This window comes from Ictidomys tridecemlineatus, chromosome 2 (genome assembly GCF_052094955.1).
Source record: "Ictidomys tridecemlineatus isolate mIctTri1 chromosome 2, mIctTri1.hap1, whole genome shotgun sequence".
In the NCBI taxonomy this organism is placed as follows: domain Eukaryota; kingdom Metazoa; phylum Chordata; class Mammalia; order Rodentia; family Sciuridae; genus Ictidomys; species Ictidomys tridecemlineatus.
Genome location: NC_135478.1, coordinates 151,547,886 through 151,560,352, shown reverse-complemented (window position 1 = coordinate 151,560,352; position 12,467 = coordinate 151,547,886). Strand labels below are relative to the sequence as shown.

General features: G+C 38.2%; 1 protein-coding gene across 2 annotated transcripts in view; it reads left to right on the top strand.

Moving 5' to 3' along the window:
• Window positions 1-4,672: 4,672 nt before the first annotated feature.
• The window catches only part of Klhl7 (kelch like family member 7), a 58,333-nt gene continuing 50,538 nt past the window's right edge, over window positions 4,673-12,467 (top strand). Inside the window, exon 1 of one of the 2 annotated variants that reach the window (XM_021722233.3) lies at window positions 4,673-5,098. In XM_021722233.3, the coding sequence (XP_021577908.1) occupies window positions 4,979-5,098 (120 nt within the window). In that variant the 5' untranslated portion in view covers window positions 4,673-4,978. The remainder of the gene's footprint in view (window positions 5,099-12,467) is intronic. The other variant, XM_005319099.5, reaches the window with a different exon arrangement.

The window sequence follows — 12,467 nt, the reverse complement described above, 5'->3', positions numbered from 1 at the left end:
CCTTCAATACTCCAAATGTCATTTATAACTCTGCCTTACCCATCACTTGCTGCTTTTACAAAGCCTCAAAAGTCAACCACAAGTGAGAGTTCAAGTCTTTGTCAGTTTTTTCTTAGGCATGCAAATAGCTTGAGCATGAACATGGCCTTCCAGATTCCCAGGAATTCTTCATTTTCAAGCGCAGTATTTCATTATGCAATATAATGATTAATTTTAGGTTTCAAGTTTACTGGGTTAAGGGACACCTAGAGAGCTGGTAAAACATTTCTGAATAAATTTGTGAGGTTTTTTCCCAGAAGAAGTAAGTATTTAAATCAGTATACTGAATAGAAAAGATTCACCTTTCATGAAGGAGTGTGAGCATCATACAAAATTGGTTGAGGGCCCAAACAGAACAAAATGGTGGAGGAAGGGAAAGTCACTCTTTGCTCTGGAGCTGGGAAATTCATGTCTCCTACCTTCAGGTATCAGAACTCCAGATTCTCAGTCCTTTAGACTCTGGGGCTTATCAGGCCTTCAGACTTGGACTGAGAATTACACTGGTCTCTCTGGTTCTGAGACTTTTGGACTAAATTATACCACCAGCTTTCCTGATTGTCCAGATTTTAGTTGTTTTTGTTTTGATACTGAGAATTGAGCCCAGAGGTACTTTACTACTGAGTCACATCCCAGTCCTTTTTGTTTTTTATTTTGAGACAGTCTCACTAAGTTGCCTAGGGCCTCACTAAATTGCTGAGGCTGGCTTTGAACCTGTGATCTTCATCCTCCCAAATCATTGAGATTACAGGCGTGCACCATTGCACCCAGAAAAGCTTTTAGATAACATATCATGGGACATCTCAATCTCCATAATTGTGTGAACTCTCATAATAAATCCTCTCTTATGTCTCTCTCTCTCTCTCTCTCTCTCTCTCTCTCTCTCTCTCTCTCTCTCTCTCTCCATCCATCCATCCAATTGATTCTGTTTTTCTAGAGAACCTTAATTCATATGCCCAGTTTTTCCCTTTAAATATTTAGGGTGGACTTTGGCTAAACCCAGCTGGTAAAGCTGCCTCAAGCACATGCAGTATGAAATCACTGCCACTTATTGTTTTTGTCAAAACAATTTGCTGGTAAGGTTATTTTCACAAAGGAAGCTCTGAGTCAGGTCAAATAGAGACAATCCCATTCTTGGTATTGTCTTTATTTGACAATTCAGCAAGCTGTTGGACAGGTCAAATACTAAAGATTCTTTGGAAATGGGACTTTGGTGGGAGTGAGGGATACCCAACTTATGTGGCCTCCTCCAGTGCTAGTAGTTTTCACAGTTACCATTGTTGTAAAGGTATGGGCTTTCAAGACCCACAAATCCAGGGTCCAAGAAACAGATTAGGAAAAGTTAAAATACCACAAATTTCATTGCTTTTACTGAGATTCAGTCATATTTCTGGAATAAATACCCTTGAATTGTTATAAGCCTTTGATTCATTCCGAGCTTTTGGAAGTGGAGGGATTTGATTTTGACAACTTTCGAATACTATTGCTGCTTTTACAGAGAAATGAATTTGCAGAAGTCTTTACTCTGTAATTCTGAAAGTTGAGGTCACACTTAAGAATTCATATGCTATCTTATAAAATGTATGCATAACACTATATTTCTTTGATTTTTTTACAAGATTTTAAGGATATACCAAATCTTCTACTTATCATTTTACATATATGATTGAAAGAATTCTCCACAGACCATCTTATGGCTTGGTCAACCAAACTTGTTTCAAACTTTCATTACTTCTTACACACCTCCAATGCTAGGCACTGTACAACATACTGTAATAAGATTGCTGGCTGCATCTTACAAGACAGGGTTGGTGTAGTGGGTATAGGAACTAATTCCTGGATGTCATTCCTACATTAGAAAGACTGCAAATAGCTTACTATATGAAAGTAATTGTGATCTACAAAAATACATCCCATTAAACACCAACAAAATGTATTCCCAATTTGATTTATCCTTAGTTTCCCAAAACACCCATGGCTATTCCAACAATACCTGATAGGATCAAACTCAGGACCTTGCTCATGCTAGGTGAATGCTCCACAACTATACCACATTCTCAGACCCCCAATATCTTACTTATTAGTTTAACAAAACAGTGTGACTTCATGAACCCATGTGGTACCTAGTCTTGAAAATTACCTGCTTAAGTTAGAGACCCTGAATTTTAAACTTAGTTAACTTAATGGTAAACTTCATCTCACACATATCACCTGTTCTTCTGATTTCTTTCTAGGTTTCTGCTTCATTATTTTTTTTTCCTCTTCAAATATATTTTGGGACTTCTTTCAAGAAGGATATGTTTTACATATTTCCCAAAGCTGTTACAAAAGTTCTCTATCACTCACACAAATCCAATGAAACAGAACTTTCATGCAACAAGCCTGGAAAAGCAGGTTTATTTCTCACAGACAAGTCAGAACAATAACTCCAGGCTGGGGTTGTAGCTCAGTGATACAGCATTTGCCTAGCATGTGTAAGGCCTTCAATTTGTTTCCCAGCACTGAGAAAAAAAAACTTTTTCAATCAAAATAAAATAAACAGAAGCCTAGGAACCACAGCAATTCAGTCCTCCAAAGCTCAGGAAAGCTACCCAGAGCAATTGGGAAGTCTCATCTCAGCATGCCCCACACTCCACTGTAGTTTAGAAACCCTGAGAACATATCTCTCTGGGCTTTATACTCTAGGCATCACTGAATCACTGAAACCAAGCACTGTAGTACATCCTGTTCTGGGAGGAACAAGGATACAAGCTGGATTGTTCTGGACATTGCCTCTCTATCTCAGAATGTTGTATTCTATACTTATTCTGAGAACTATAAGCAAGAGAGGGGAGATCTGGGTTTCCAAGGTCATTCAGGGACCTGTTCTACTGCAAGTATATTCTCAGGGAACCAATTCAGGAAGGGTAGAGGGGGAACAAGATTTGATTCATTAGTATGCTGAGGGACATATTTTGGGAAATTCTGTATTAAATAATAATAGCCAGTATTATTAACTCAGTATATTAATACTGAGCACCTTGTGCTGGCACCAGTCTAAGAATTTTTGTAATACTTTTGCCAGTTTTATGTAGTAAGGTTTATTCTTACAGATAAGGAGATTGAGACATAAGAGAAGTTAAACAGTCTTCTCAAAATTGCATGACTAGAAAGTTGAGGTGTTTGAGAGGCCAGGTGTGGTGGTGCATGCCTGTAATTGCAGCGGCTCCAGAGGCGGAGTCAGGAGGATGGAGAGTTCAAAGCCAGCCTCAGCAATTTAGGAAGGTGCTAAGAAACTCCCTGAGGCCCTGTCTCTAATAAAATACAAAATAGGGCTGGGGATGTGGCTCAGTAGTTGAGTGCCCCTGAGTTCAATCCCCTGCATCCTCAACCAAAAAGAAAGAAAGAAAGAAAAAAAAGTAGGGGTGTTTGATTTTGCATCAAGGCAAAATCATGCTTAACTTCTGTGCCATTTAATCTCCAAGGTTTCTTTTGAGTTCTGAGTTCTATGGCCCTTATGAGCTTTGATATTTCATATTCTGCAATATGTGAATGTTCCAACATCAAGTACTAAGGGTGCTATTCCTTGTTTCTTTTAACGTTGTTATAGAATAACACTCTAATATTACTTACATTTCTTACATTTCTGCTTTAACACAGCCTTAGTGTTTCCAAGGCCTTAGAATTAGGATCAGACAGGTTTCTACTTCCCTTCAATTAAAAAAAATTATTCTTTTATTCTTCACTATCCTGGATCATTTAATAAATGATTTCTTCTCATTTATAATTTTATTAAGAATAAATGTAAATCTTCAAATTATGAATAGTTAAAATAGAAGCACAACTGAGAACCTCTAGATTAAAAAAAGATAAAAGTTTACAGAGACACAAGTGTCCTTTTGTAAAATTTGAGATTTATAAGCCTCTTGCTTGCTTTCACTGTTGCTTGTCCTCATAAAAAGTAAAATGCTTCAATAGTGTAAGTTATGTCATATAAAAAATGTTTCCACATCGTCCTAAATATATCTAAGTAGAAAATTGAGAGAATATGTAGAAAATGTTCAGAATGAAAAATAGCATACAATTGCAAATAATCCCGTACATTACTAAACACGAAAAAGAGTAAATAGTTACAAAAAGCACGTCTGTGAGTGCTAGGATTGAGTTCTGAGATCCCCAAGACACTTGGGGATGATTAAAACCGGATCGGTTTTAAACAGTAAGCCAGCCTAGTAAGCAGGCATTGTCCCCCAAGGAGACATCAATGGGACGGTGTATTCTTGCTTTATGAATTTCAAGCAAACAAATTTTGTGCTCCGTACAATAAGCTTTTAACTAGCAGTGCATGCCACCTTTTAATCATTTGATATTTAGTGAGCACCCACGATATGCCACGCTCTGATACTGCAGTGAAGAAAGGCCAACCCTGTTCCCACGGAGTTTATACCCGGGGGAGACATTTTAGTCTTCCAATAATCCAAAATAGATAATCCCGTAATCTAAACCGAGAAATCTGCCTTTGGCCGATGGAAAGGAACGCGAGACGTTGGACCAACTACCGGGCAACATCTAGTCAGCCCCAGACACCAACAAATCCACCGGCGGCACCTGCAAGAGAGCGGCGCACAGCTGTGACGCACATAGGCCACGCCCCACTCCCTCCGTAGCGCCTCGCCGCCTTGGGCGCAGTACGCAGGCTCCTCGGCCGGATTCGAGTTTTGTGGGAGACGCATCCCGGCTCGCAACGTCTCCCTCCTCAGAGTTCTGGAGCCGGCCGCGGCCTTGTCCTCCCTCTGTGGCCCAGCCAACGCCGCAGTCCAGCCGCTCCAAAGCTGTGTGCTACGCGCTGCGGCTGCAGTCCTGACCGCAGTGTTTGGTCAGCAGAATCCCCAGAGGGCCGAGAGAGTGCGACCCGTCAACCCGCCCGGCGAGCCCCGGGCGTCAAGTGTCCGGCCGAGGGAGGATGGCAGCCTCCGGGGTGGAGAAGGGCAGTAAGAAGAAGACCGAGAAGAAACTTGCCGCTCGAGAGGAAGCTAAACTGTTGGCGGGTTTCATGGGTGTCATGAATAATATGCGGAAACAGGTACCGCCTCTGTGGGAGGGCGGGACGGCTGCGGGGTAGGGGTGGGGGGGTGTTCAGGGCTTTGGTGCTGAAGACCCTCTTCTTGTTCCTCTCCGCCCTTCCTTTTTCCGCACGCTCTGAATCTGCAGTTAGTGAAGGGTCTTGTTAAATAGTTCTCAAACAAAAGTGCCTCCTCGTCCGCCAAGATGTGACTTCCAGGTCAGACTCCTGGGGGACTCGGGCAGGCTTTCGGCGTCGGGTATTAGTTGTGTAACAGCTGTGCCCTAGTTATCTCTTCGTGAGGCGAGGAGCCTTCTTTTGGCGAGCGGTTTTAAGGTGTCGTGAGATCTGGTGTAAAGAAGCCCATTGGCACGGCCCATTCTGAAGCCCCCAAAGGGAGAAGTGTTGCTGGCTTGAAATAAGCTTCTCTTGAATAAAGATCCCCCCACCTCCTGTGTTTCCCTGGTGGAGCTAGTGGGAGACAGATCCTCCTGTACGTGTTAATTTAGAGCAGAAACAGTCATCGATAAATACCATGTCATCTTCTAAGGACACTGTACGCCCCTGTTATTAAGAGGAGCTCTTTGTTCTGTCTTTGATGTGTGGTGCATTCATGAAAGTGCAGCACGTTGGCGAAAGGTGGGTTATGAAAAGAAGGGATTTTTAACGCTGGAAAGAGAAGATAGAAAGGTTTATTTTTAATTTAAAAATATTTCCATATCGTTCTAATTTATCAACGAGCTTTAAAAGGTCGCTTGGATACTTTTTGATTCTAAGGCTTTACTTAGTAGAAAATATACATGTAATGAGACATGGAATGTTTCGGATTTGTTGACTGGTACCGTTTTTCAAGAGGGCAAAGCAGGATGTAAATATAACTACAAACCCTACTGCTTTTCTGGTAGTTTTCTTGGGAGTATGGACAATAGTAGAGGAATTTCAGAATTTTTATGAGGGTATTAACACCTGGTTTTATTCAGCAAACACTATCCACAGGGATCTTGTCTTTGTTTACCAGTTCCTAGCTATTGCTCTGGTGCACTGTGCCATCTACGGGAATGTCTTTAAATCTTAACTGATCTTTGTACTGAACCATCTGTGAATAGCTGAATTCATTCTTTTGTGTAACTTTCATATATCTCTTATCATGTGACCATTTTTATTTTTAATATCACTGATTTCAAATTGTTTGTACATTTCACTGGTGTCTGCCTGTAATTGTAATTGAACTCAATTCATAAGGGTTGAAATTTGTTGAGGACTCAATATGGTACCCTCCCACGCCCTCAGACATAAGTGCTTTCATCTGTTGACTAGCATTGTGAAGCATTGCCTCACTCCTTAAGTAGATGGGGTGCAGCATCAGATGTTTACTTGAGGAGAGGGAATTGTCTGAGACTGTATGTTTAGTTCTTTGGATTTAAAAATTGATTCAAGTACATTTCTTAGACCTAGCTTTAGACTGTAGTAACATCTGTTTATTTACTGGTAAAATAGAAACAGTTACTAACTTACTGAAAATCAAGTTTTTGTTACTGAGTAGGAAGAGAGAAACAGATACTTAGTGAGCAACCAGGGATCTCTTCTATAGTAGTTAAGGACTCTTGACCTGGGTGAGTCTTCTTTTGTCATTGGTTTCAAATGTAATTCAGTCAGTTTTCTAAGAGTACTTTTTATCAACTCCATGGGATCCTGCATCTTTTGTAAGATGTGCAGTTTTACTTTGTAGTTGATTTACAATGTTTATATTGTTCTATTTGACATTATTACACAAGAAAGACTTCACCAAGAATGACTGATACAGCAGTTGATGAGAATTGGCAGAAACAGAAGCTGGTTTGAACTAGAGAAGAAATATTTGAGGTCCAATTTTATAAGTATTCTTAATTCTGTAGTAAATATTTTTTGTTATGACTTTGTTTTTTGCTTTCCCTTTTAACATATTGCATAGAGGATGAGGATAATAAATACCTGGATGACAAGAACCCTCTGTGTATACTCAGAATCATTCTTCAAGAATTTGAGACTACTCTGAAATTAACGTATTTCAATTAAAATTCCTGCCCCACATTAATTTTTTTTGTGATCTTAAAAGATGCATTAGGCATTTTGCTAATTTCCAGTATTACAATGATAACCAAAACTTGAGAGTCCTGATTTATATCATTTCATCTCTCTGTAGCCGTATTAGTCTAACACTATAACAAAATACTTGAGACTGAGAAATTTATAAAGAAAATAAGTTTATTTAGTTCAAAATTTTGGAAATCCAAGAGATTGGCCAGCATTTTTTCAGTTTCTTATGAAGGCCATATGCTGTACCATGAAAACCAGAAGGAAATCAAGTGTATGGAAGAGAAGCATGTGTGTAAGAGAAAAATCAAGACTGAGGGAAGGTATTAAGCTTGCTTTATAACAATCACTGTCACAATAACTGAGCCACTCTTGTGAGAACAGTAATCCTTTCATAAGAGTGGAGCCACCATGACCTAATTAGCTCTTAAAGGGTCTATTTTACTAGCTAGTATACATGCATTTCAGTGTGAGTTTTAGTGGGGAAAAACCACATCCAAACCATAGCAATAACCTAGTGGCCAATTCATAGAGATAAAAGAGAGTTCTGTAACTTTAACTTCTCATGGAGCCTTTTTCTATATCCTTTTTGTCATTTCTAGCCTTTTGATTTTAAGTAAACTTTCCATGGGGCTGGGGTTGTGGCTCAGCAGTAGAACACTTGCCTAGCAGGTACAAGGCCATAGGTTCAATCCCCAGCACCACATAAAAATAAATAAATAAAATAAAAATATTGTCTCCAACTAAAAAATAAATATTAAAAAAGTATAGGATACCCGTAAGAGGGCACAAATCAGAAACATGAAGCTGAATGAATTAATACAAAGTGAACACACTACCATCAAAAGGACTAGAACATGTCTAAACATATAGGGACCCCCATTATATCCTTTTCAGGAAACCTTCCCACCCCCAGAATGGTAACCATTATTCTATCATCATAGATTTGTTTTTTGATTTTTTTTAAATATACTTTTTTAGTTGTAGTTGGACTCAATGCCTTTATTTTATTTTTATGTGGTGCTAAGGATCTAACCCAGCACCTTGCACGTTGTGGCCAAGCACTCTACCACTGAATCAAAACCCCAACCCTTCAGATTTGTTTTACTAACTTAACTAACTTACTTCCTAACTTACTTTCCATCATCAAATCTATGAACCTATTTTAATACTTTCTCATTTTGCTGCAATGGAGAAATTGCATCTTTTTTTCTCTTAGGCCAGTGCTTCTTTCTAGACTTTGGCTTCCTTGATGCTAACCTTCCCAGAAAAGTTACGCATCTTTAATTGTTGGACATCTTTAATTTCTTTCTCTGCTGGACCCATTATATCAGTATTAAGCATATTTTAGCTTCTCCAGTTTTTGAGCTAACCAACAAGTCTATCCATGCATTCTAATCTTAACATTTCCCTCTAAATAATAACTCTTGTCCCCCTGTTAAACTCAAAAGTTGGGTAGGTTCTATCTTTCTTTACTCATCATTTATTTATGGCTCTATTTCAGTTGGGTTCTCAAATCATTCATTCAGATCACTGTGCATTAGTCATTTTGCTAGATTCCAGTGTTACAATGATAACCAAAACTTAAGAGACCTAATCCTTATGCAGTTTATAGTCTAGTAGGAGCGTGATGCATTTGTCAGGAAATCACAAATACATACAAAATTACAATAGTGGTGGATTATTAAGAAGAAAACATGGTACCATGAGGGCATATGGAGATGGATGATTTGACTCTCAGGAAGTTTTTCTAAAGAAGTTACAACTGGAAGCTGACATAAAAATAGGTGTTAGCTGGGCAGAGGGAGGAACCTCTCAGGTAAAGGGAACAACATGTGCAGAGACTGGAGACCTTCCTGGAAAGTATAATACATCAATTAAAGACCTGTATGACTGAAGCCCAGAACATAAGGGGGAAGATTATGCAAAATGAAGCTGACAAAAAAGCTAGGGACTTGCCCATGTATCACTTCAAAAGTCAGATTAGTGGGTTCTTCCATATTCTGAAAGGGGTGTGTGTGTGTGTGTGTGTGTGTGTGTGTGTGTGTGTGTGTGTGTGTGGGGATGGGTGGGTTATATCAGTTTCTTTTGAAAAAGATGGTTCTCTGCTTGTGGTGAATGAAATATAGAGCTCTCAGAATGGTTGCCAGCAGATCAAACAAGAGTTGTAGTATTTCAGTGAGACATGATAATCCTTTGCACTGAGGTGGTGATGACAGCAACAGAAATATCAATGAAAAAAATATATACTTAAAATATTTATCATCACTTGGTGATCACTATCATATGTGGTTTTGACAATTAAATTAGATAACCAATTTAAGATAACTTAGAACAGAACCTGAAAATGATAAATATTAGTTTGTTGCTGTTGTGTTGCTGGTGGTTGATTGGATGAAGGAGATTCAATACAAGGTGTCACAACCTTTAGGATTCTGGACTACATAACTACATGGATAATGACACTATTCAGTGAGAAGTACTGGAAAAGGCAAGACTCTTATTGATAGAAAGGATTGTAATTTATGTTTTAGACATATGTTCAATTTGGGATGTCATTCAGTCAGCAGGTCTGAAGGGTGGTGGGTTAAAAGTGTAAATTTGTGAATTATCTGCATGTAGAAAACAAATTCTTCATTGAAACCATGGAGAGTCAAGAGTCTAGGATAAAGGCTAATGAATGAGCCTGTAAAAGAGATGGAAAAATAATGGACAGAAGAGTAGGAGAAAAAGACGAGTTTTGAAAATTAGAAGAGATTGTTTAAAAGGGAAGATTGCAAATTTTGAAGCTAATGAGAGATCAGTAAAAGCAGAACTAAAAATATATATTCACAGAGCAACACAGAGGGGTTTGTTGACTATTGAGAGTTATATTGTTGGAGAGACAGATGGGAATCAGGTTGATGTGAGCTGACATGAGGAAGAAATTAAGAAATTGAAGCAGCTTTTGAGAAATTTTCCCTGAAGGGAGCAAGGGACTCAAAGAAGTTGCTTGTTTTATTTATTTAAATGGGAGGGATATAAATCTGTTTAAAAACTAGTAGAAAGAATTCATTTAAGATGAAGAGGTTGAATTTATAAGGAATAGAATGAGTAGTCGATAATTCGTGAGATGAGATCAAAGTAAATACGATTAATCTTGGGGAGTGGGGTAGCAATTCCTTTACCTAAGAAATGGGCAGGAGGACAGAATTGGTAGTTATGTATGTTTAGAATTAAGAATGTAGGAGTTTCTATCCAGAGACTTCTCTTTTCTCTGAATCATAGGAGATGAGATGATCTGCAAAATTGGAGGAAGAAGAAGGTAAAGCTAGAAGTTGAGGAAAGCAGTGTTTGTAAATGGTATGGTAGATGACAATGTTTTTGAAGGTTCTTTTGAGATTATTATGACTTCATAATGAATACTATCCTTACGTGGTCTTCAAAGCCCTGTCTTATCTGATCCCACCTTATTTCACCAATCATATCTGATATCACTTTTCTCTTGGCCTAGATATGTCAACACCTTCTGTAGACTCTTATTTTGTTCCTTTCTTTCATACACTTATCATCTCTTTAAAAATATAGTTGGCACTTTTTAGTTTAAAAAGTGTCTTTGCTACTAAATCTAAGCAAGGACTAACTGTGACTATGTCTTGTTCAGTGTCAGAGTCCCAACATCTACCACATAGGTGCTCAAGTATTTGATAAATGAAAGTTGGTGTATGGGTATATCTAGAGGTTGAGATCACAGTAAGAAGAAAAGTAGTCAGAATGAAATGCTGGGAAATAGCATATTAAAAAGATAGGAAGTAAAATGCATTAGAAATGAAAGATTGGAATAGTATATTTGAGACCAAGATATAAATTACAAAAAAGAGGAGATAGGAATATGAAATGTTATAGGAAGGCCCAAAAAGAAAGTATTGGCTGGGTTTGAAATTGATAAACTTAGAAAATGAGTTTTAATGGAATCCTGGGGACTGGAGGCACAAATTTTAGAGAATGTAGGAGGGACAGAGGGTAAGTATATAGACAAGAGCTATCTCCTATGATGCCCAGACTTTCCAGAAAGGGACTAATGTTCTTCCTTTAAACTCCAGTAGTATTTAGTGCATGCTAACATTTTGACACTACATGTTGGTTGAATGAATGAGTACAAAAGCTTATCTTGAGAAGAGACACAATTGTATTAAAATTTCCTTCTAAGGAGAAGAGAGATAATCAAGATGGAAAGTATAAGAACCAGGGTAGCCCCCCAAACACTCTAGCCTTTCTCTAGGCCACTGCATTCATTGCAACTCATGACTGCCTACAGTATCCTTCTCTTTCACGGTTTCAGATCCTAGAGAAAGAGGACCCGATAATTATAGTTTTCATTGAATCTGTGAATCAGTTATCTATGGTAAGGAGAGCAGAGCCATGTAAAGGAACCATCTTAGGTAATGAGGCCACTACTTCAGAAGGAGGAAATAAGTAAGTCAGTAAGCTACTCCCCTTAGCGTACACTATAATGAATTTCATCAGAGAAATAGCTGGTATATTATATGTTTTAGTATGTAAGAATATAATTTACTTATATTTTGTTGAACCCTTGTCAAAAATTCAGTTGGTATAATTAATATTTAAGAAAGACACTCTTAAGGATATGCCATCTATACTAATTCTCATGAATTCTATATAAGGTTAGCTAACTAGTAAATGGCATAGTAGAATTAAATTAGTTCTTCAGACCTTTTATTAAAAAATTTCAATTGAATTTGATTAAATGTTATAATTGAAACTTTTATTCAGAAAAATTAAAAGCATTTTTGTGTGTGTCCTTTATAAGACTCGTTTTAGCCAGGTGGCGCATACCTGTAATCCCAGCAGTGGGGGAGGCTGAGGCAGGAGGGTCATGAGCTCAAAACCAGACTCGGCAAAAGCAAGACACTAAGCAACTCAGTGAGACCCTGTCTCTAAATAAAATACAAAATAGGGATGGGGATGTGGCTCAGTGGTCAAGTGCCCCTGAATTCAATCGCTGGTACAAAAGAAAACCTTGTTTTTGTGATGTCTTTTGCCACCTATTTTGGGAAGCAGCATACTATAGTGAACTTTGGAATCAAATAGATTTAGGGTTTTTTTTTTAAATTGGTTGTTCAAAACATTACAAAGCTCTTGACATATCATATTTCATACATTAGATTCAAGTGAGTTATGAACTCCCATTTTTACCCCAAATACAGATTGCAGAATCACATTGGTTACACATCCACATTTTTACATAATGCCATATTAGTAACTGTTGTATTCTGCTACCTTTCCTATAGCCTCTACTATCCCCATCCCCCCTCCT